Below are 7,489 nucleotides of genomic sequence, written 5' to 3' on the forward strand. Positions count from 1 at the left end.
TAGAAGATACCTTCGTGAACATCGAGGGGAAGAAGGCGAGGAGCGTTTTTGCCGGGTGGAAATCGCAAATTCTGTCGGTTTGTGTTTTTTGTTTGTTTTGTTTATTTAAATAATTCAAGTCCAGTAATCCAGGAAGGGATATGCTTTGGAGTGTGTACAGGGCAGCAGATGTGTGACTCCCCCCCCCCCCCCCCCCCCCCCCCCCCCCCCAGCAGGCAGGCAGGCAGGCAGGCAGGCAGGCTGTCCCGCTCTTCATTTCATTTCCATCAGTTCGTCGAATCGTGAAAATCGGTGATTTTTAAAAAGTCCTCCGTAAAAATTGCGGCTGTACTTTTCACTCCACGACGTAGGGTTGTTGTTTTTTTTTTTATTCATCTCCTGAATGAACTGGGCTGACATTCAGCCCAGGAATGGTCCCCTCCCCCCCACCCCCCGCCCTGTGTAAAGGCTGGTTCCTTTACCAGGCGGTGGTCTCCCCCATCTCCGGGCCTTGGTGGGACATGGGAGCGCTGTAGCTGGAGTTACTGGCCAAGGAGAAAGGAGGACTGGGCCCGCCCCCGTAGGCTTCCCCCGGACCGGGCTGCAGGGAGCTCGGTAAGCCCGGCTCCGGACTCGGGGTTTCCGCGTGAGAGATCATGTCCGTGAACCTTTGGTCGTCTGAAGGGTGGTGGCCCGACCCCTCCATGGCTCCGGGTCCAGAGCCCAGGACGTAGAGGGACTCGGCCGGAGACTGAGCCTGCGAGGACGGAGGGCCGTGGGGGAAGAAGTCGTAGTTGCTTCCTGGTCCGTAATAGTCACCTTGGTATTCTGCAGAGGGACAGAGAGAATACACGGGGTTAGAGTCCAGATACATACCTTTATATATTTAATTAAAGGAATAATTGATTAGTTGTCAACCTTTAAATGAATCGCCAACTGTTTTAGATAAATGATTAATCATCTCGAGTCAAACTGAGTACAAATTCTCTGATTTCAGTTCCTTAAATCTGAAATTTTCTGGTTTCTTTCTCCCTCTGTGAGAGTAAAGTGAATATATTTGAGTTGTGGAGCAAACACAACATTTGAGGACATCATCTCAGACTTTGGGAACCACAGATCCACCGTTTTTCACCATTTCCTGACACATTATCGACCCAACGACCAATCGAACAATCCAGAAAATAATTGTCAGACGTAGCTCTTTAATAATTAAATAATACTGTTGAACGTATGTGGAAGTCAAAGTGAATCCTTAAGCTTGACTGTGTTTTTCATCAGTGCTGTTCAAAATGTTGGATTGTTCGTGTGTATTTTCTGACATTTTTTCATTTTCCAAAACGATCAAACCATAAATTGGCGGTAACTCTGAGGACCCCTGTTGAAGACCCCATCATACACATGTGCACACTTCTTGTCTCCTTGTTTGAAAGTGTATTGAACGTCATGTTGATGGAAGATGTAAAGGTTATCTATACATTATTTTGTGAACGTTAGATATTTACACAGTTAACAGTCATATTTGACAAAAACATGCTTTAATTTTAAGGTTATTTATACTTTATTTTGTAAATAATTAGATATTTACACAGTTAACAGCCATATATGACAAAAACATGCTTTTAGTTTTAGTTTCAGGGGTGAAAATCACAACATTATGATATTTCCTGATATCGCAAAGTCGGCCTTGATTCAAGTCGATTAAATCCAGGGGCCTGAGACGATACCATCTTCCCATTTAACACAAATGGTAAATGGACTTGTACTTATATAGCTCCTTTCTAGTCTTCTGACTACTCAAGGTGCTTTCACAGTGTTTGTCACATTCACCCGTTCACACAGACATTCACACTGATGGCAGTGGACATCTACAGACCATCTAATCTAACCATTCACACCACATTCACACACCCATGCGCAGCACGGGGAGCAATTCGGGGTTTAGTGTCTTGCCCGAGGACCCTTCGACATGTGGACCGGGGGAGGTGGGGATCGAACCGCAAATCTCTCGAATGGAGGACGACCCACGCTGGCACTAAGTCACAGCCGCCCAATCAGTTACATTTTCACCAACTCACAAAAGCAACTGAAATATGATTTCACAACTTTATACATTTATATTTGATCCAGATCGATGTATTGTTCCACCCCGTCTGAGTCTGAGTCTGAGTCTCCATCCAAAAAACACAATTTAATGTCCGAACATTCAGGAGAAACGGGTCTTGTGATAAAGAGGGTGACTCTTTACTTCAGGGATTATGGTCCTATGGATAATCAGTCCTAATCTGTGTTCGCATTCATTGGAACCAACACACTCAGGACCGGAGAGTCTGGACAAACCCACGAATCCCCACGTGACGCACAAACAGGAAAAGACTGTGCGTGTTGAACTGTCTCTGGTTAGACTCTGAATACACACGAAAGCATTTCAGCACCCCCCCCCCACCCCCATCCCCCCCCCCAGGAGCGTGCAGCTGTGCGCACACCTCCACCCTCTACCTAAGTGGTGAAATTGATCATGTCCAATTTCCAACCAACTGCTCTCCAACAGCCTCATTTGAGTGTATAAACAACTCCACACTTCTCCACCTCAGTTCTCCCGCCTCTTACACACTGCATTCATCTCCCTCTACTCATTCAGCTCGCAGCCATGCGTGCGCCCTCGATGGATTCCCCTGCCGAAACTTCAGGATTTGGATGAGGTGTTCCAAAATGAGATGCCAGCCTCCACCCCCCTCCCCGCTTCCCCGCCTGCAGCGCTGCCAGGTCCTGTCGGCTGCATCTCTCTCCGTCATGTCGGATGAGGCTTCCAGCAACATCCATCTCCTCTACCTCGCTGGACTGTGGCTACTTCCTGAGTCGCACGGATCACGCTCCGTTCTTCCGAGCGAGCAATCCGACAACGGCTCGGGATAACAATTACTTTCATGATCAATTCATCTGATGATTGCGTTCTTGGTTAACTGACTGTTTGATCTATAAAACATGATGAAAAAAAAGGCTGGTTTTGTCGCACCCTCAGTCCAAAACCCACAGATATTCAATGTACAGTCAGCCTGGTCTCACCAAAAGGCGTGTGAATGACACTATTTCTCTCAAGCCATCTCGCGTATAATTACAACGCATTTCATGTTTTTTGCGTGTCATTTCACGCCATGTAGTCTCAATTGACTTGTATCGTGCAGAGATGGCGTTGTCATTTGACGCACAAATGTCACTGTGGGAAAACCCACGTGTTCGTATTTCTCCGCCACCTTGCGGAGAAATACGAAGTGGTGGAGCTTTCTGTCAGAGGGTTGTTTTTAAATCAATATTTCATGTGAAGGATGGCTGAAATAACGGGCGTGAAATGCCCTAACCCTAACCCCTAACCCTAACCCTAACCCCTGACCCTAAGCAACCCTAACCCTAACCCCTAACCCTAACCCTTACCCTAACCCTAACCCTAACCCCTAACCCTAACCCTGACCCTAAGCAACCCTAACCCTAACCCCTAACCCTAACCCTTACCCTAACCCTAACCCCTAACCCTAACCGTAACCCTGGGGAACTACGGGCGTTAAATGACACGCGAAAAGCTTAATATGCGTAGACATGCACGCGAAAAGTCATGCAAGTCATGAAAAGTGGCGTGCTATTTATACACCCTCCCATGAGACCACGTAGTTACAGTCACTTAAACTAGAGGTGCACCGATCCAGTTTTTTCCGATCCAATCCGATACCTGGGCTGAGCGTATCGGCCGATACCGATCCGATCCTACTGTTGAATGAATGAAGCGTATACTTTGCCACGTGAGTGACGGCATCAGGCCTCACATTTAGCTAACACAGGATCCGCACAGGATCGGCTCCAGCCCCCCTCCAGCGGGGGGGCTGGAGCCGATCCCAGCTGACATCGGGCGTGAGGCGGGGTCCACCCTGGACAGGACGCCAGTCTATCACAGGACACGTAGAGACGTACAGAGACAGACAACCATTCACACCTACGGGTGATTTAGAGTCATCAGTGAACCGAACACCTGCACGTCTTTGGACTGTGGGAGGAAACCGGAGAACCCGGAGAAAACCCACGCAGACAGATATTTTTAAGTGTCATATAAAACCCTAACTAACCTAACAAACATAGAATTGACGGGACTAGATGGCTGTAACTGTGTTGCTGTGTATGATATAAATAAAAAGGAAATGACTGGATCGTACCGCTGGATCGGCCTCATGCGGTCGATATCTGCTCCGGCTGATTAGTCGATATCCGAGCCGATATCCGATCTGGGTATCGGATCTGTGCCTCTTTAATATAAACTAGTAAAAAAGGAACATGACCTCACATTTGAGTGGCTGGACCTTCATTGTCGGGCTGTGGTTCAGCTCTAAATACAGAATTATTGCTCCCCTTGTTTTGAATTTCCCATCCAAACCAACTCGCTGCCGTTGTTTTTCAGTGTTGTCACATGTGGCAGTTGTCAGATTTTACCCTGTTTGTTACTATTTTCATTTTTACAGTAATAGCAACTGAGCAGCGTGACGATTATCATCAGTGAGACGAAAATCAGCTGCAAAGTTCAGTGCATATTCTTCACACATGCACCGAGCGGGAGTCGACCTCATGAGGCGCTACGGGAGGATTCGTCCGCCGGGGGACAGGAATTTAAATATCTATTATCTGCGTATGTTCAAACTCCCCCTCTGTGGAATATCTGAGCAAAGCTTCATTCATGTCGTCGCATGTTTGTCTCGTCTAAAACACTCGGCGGCGTTCACTTCAAAGCGCGGCGGCAGGAAGTGGCACATTAATGACACAATACAGCCCAAATTCCTTGCTTTCGCAGACAATCTCCAGCACAAACTGGGATTTAGAAATACTCCCCACCTGGCCTCTAACACTGACTGACATGTTTACGCCTCTGAGAGGTTTCCTCACAGTCGAACGTTTGATGTATTCATGCATATACCTCCAACACGGAGGCATTTACCAGTCCTCTAAATGCTTCGTGAATGCTGCGCGTGACAACCATAGTTCATAACGTAGGCTTAAAGGTTTGTCTTTTACCTACAGTAATATCTAAACATGCAGCAGTTTACAAAGGTTTTAAAAGGTCCTATAATAAGCTCATTTTCAGGTTCATCCTTGTATTTTAGGTCTGAGGTAGGTAGGTAGGTGCTAGACAACTTTAAATCTCTACTTAAAATACACTTTTATAATAAATTTTTTTGTATGTACGCCTTTTAATCCTACCTACCTAAACCTATTGTTTATGTAGTTTTCATTTGACTGGATTCTGTTTTTACTTTGATGGTTGTGAAGCACTCTGTAGCTTTGAAAGGTGCTATACAAATAATGAATATAGTGTATTTTTGTTATTATTATTATTAGAACATGTTTACATGCTTTAATATAAAAAAAAACACATTACTTTTCTCATGCTGTGTGTCTGACTTTACATGTGTTCACCCTTCGGTGCCTGTCTCTGTTTGAGTGCAGTCTGCTCTGTTCGGTCCGCGCACTCCGCACTGTCATTGCAGTCGGGGAATGACGTATAACGGCAGGTTTAAGATGACGACTGAGTTTCAGGAGACAGGACGGTGTCAAACTAAACAACACTGATCAAACACGACCCAATATTCTGTTACAGTATTAACAATTTCTGCATAAAACGTTTCAGAGACGCATTTTAGTTTCTGTTTCGCTGTCATTTGAAAATATTTTTTGACCCGGCCGCCATTGTTTTCCTCTGAGCGCGCTCTGCCGGTTCATTGCTGTGATTGGTTGTAGGTCTATCTAATTGTGTCCAGGAGCTTTTCGCTCTGCTCCGTTGATAACGCCTCTTGGAAACAGGAAATGAACTGAGGGCCCGGACCAATACGCATCAGTCTGGTGAGGCCAGATGTTAAGTTTAATTTGCCTCCTTTAAATTAAAGTTAACAGAAGGGAATCTAACTGTAGACAACGGGGCAGATGCGTTTCTCTTGGTTCCTTTGGTTGAACCCACTCTCTATTGTTTCCAAGCAGCGAACACATGAATCCAACCCTGAGTGCCAAACCACTCTGACATCCGTCCAACACACCCACCAGCAGCTGAGCTCCCCTGCAGTCTCCCAAAGCAGCACTAGACGTCCAGTTGTGTGCTGTGTTGTTGTTATTATATCTCATATTTATCTGTTAACTATGAAGCTACAGTCAGCAGCCAGTTAGCTTAGTTTGGAAGGGAGACCCTTGTTTCTTTAATCCGTAAAAAACACAAGTATAAAAATAACACGCAGTGAAACTTCAGCACTTTTAAGGCACCTAAACAAAAATGTCCACACTCTTGAAGCCTTAATACCCAGCAATCAATGCACTTTGTTGACTTTACCAGCTGTCCGTATTCACTATGATTGATTGTTTTGATCATGACCATTTAATGCTTGCTAATTCCCACGGTTAGGAATCAACAGAGGACTAACTATGTAGCTGTGAATGACGAGCGAACACAAGAAAAGATTAGTGCAGTGCAACTTCTTTTCTGTGGCTTCTCTCCAAACCCATTTTTTTTAGGTTTGTCATTAAAACATCAGCCTGGCGTGTTGCTTAAAGTGTCATTCCGTCATCCCGTGGTCTTTTTCGACACTTTCACACATCAAATAAGCCATCGAGACAGTTTTTTACAGGAGAAATCCAGGAGAGTCGCTAACAGCCAGACGTGGCTAACAGTGATTAGCTCGGGGCAGCACGGTGAAGGCATTCAAAGGTCTTTTTTAACCACTAATGCTGCTGAAAATAACAGCAAACCTCTGCAGCAGCATGAGAAGAGTCCCTACACACACAACAAAGCACCAATGGGCTCCTTCCTTTGGGACTGACTTTGGTAATCCACTTGAATGGACTTTACTATGAGAGGAGCTGGTACAGGGGCCAGTAGGTAAGTCTTTAAAACACTCTTTAAATAAACTCTGGGTTCTCTAACTACGCTGTTGGTGCTTTGTTTTCTGTGTAGGGACTCTTCTCATGCTGCTGCAGAGGTTTGCTGTTATTTAGTGTGAGTCACTTTCGGCTGTTAGCGACTCTACCAGATTTCTTCGTTAATAGTTGTTACGCGAAAAAAGTCTCAATGGCTTGTTTGATTTGTGCAAGTGTTGAAAAAGACCATGGGATGATTTTACGCTGGAATTACACTTTAACATCCACGCTCTCTAACAGCTGGTGAGCAGGTATAATAGTTAGCTAGCTTGCTTCAATGTGTACGCACGCACAAGGTCAGACTTGCATTCTGAGAGCAGATGGTCGCTACTAAAGATGTTCATTATGGCGCCCACGTCAGTCGATTAATTCTAACTAGAGTCAGCTCTGCATCAAAAAACAGATAACAACAGGATTGTTTCATTTCAAATATAAACTTAGTTTTGGTCCGCATGAGTCATCGGCTCCTTCCACACATGCACTGCAACACCTGAAATGATCTCGACAGGGAATCTCAGAGTGAGCCCATGTGTGAAAACAGTCCAAAGGGGCGTGTTGATGACGTTAATCTCAG

At 45.4% G+C, this 7,489-nt stretch overlaps 1 protein-coding gene across 1 annotated transcript in view; it reads right to left on the reverse strand.

Annotated features, from left to right (window-relative positions):
* Positions 1-457: 457 nt before the first annotated feature.
* Positions 458-7,489, reverse strand: part of lhx5 (LIM homeobox 5) — a gene marked incomplete at both ends in the record, with an annotated part of 19,213 nt that continues 12,181 nt past the window's right edge. Inside the window, one exon of the mRNA XM_083930384.1 lies at positions 458-807. Coding sequence (XP_083786510.1) covers positions 458-807 — 350 coding nt within the window. The remainder of the gene's footprint in view (positions 808-7,489) is intronic.

This window comes from Echiichthys vipera, assembly GCF_963691815.1.
Source record: "Echiichthys vipera genome assembly, chromosome: 16".
Taxonomy (NCBI): Eukaryota; Metazoa; Chordata; class Actinopteri; order Perciformes; family Trachinidae; genus Echiichthys; species Echiichthys vipera.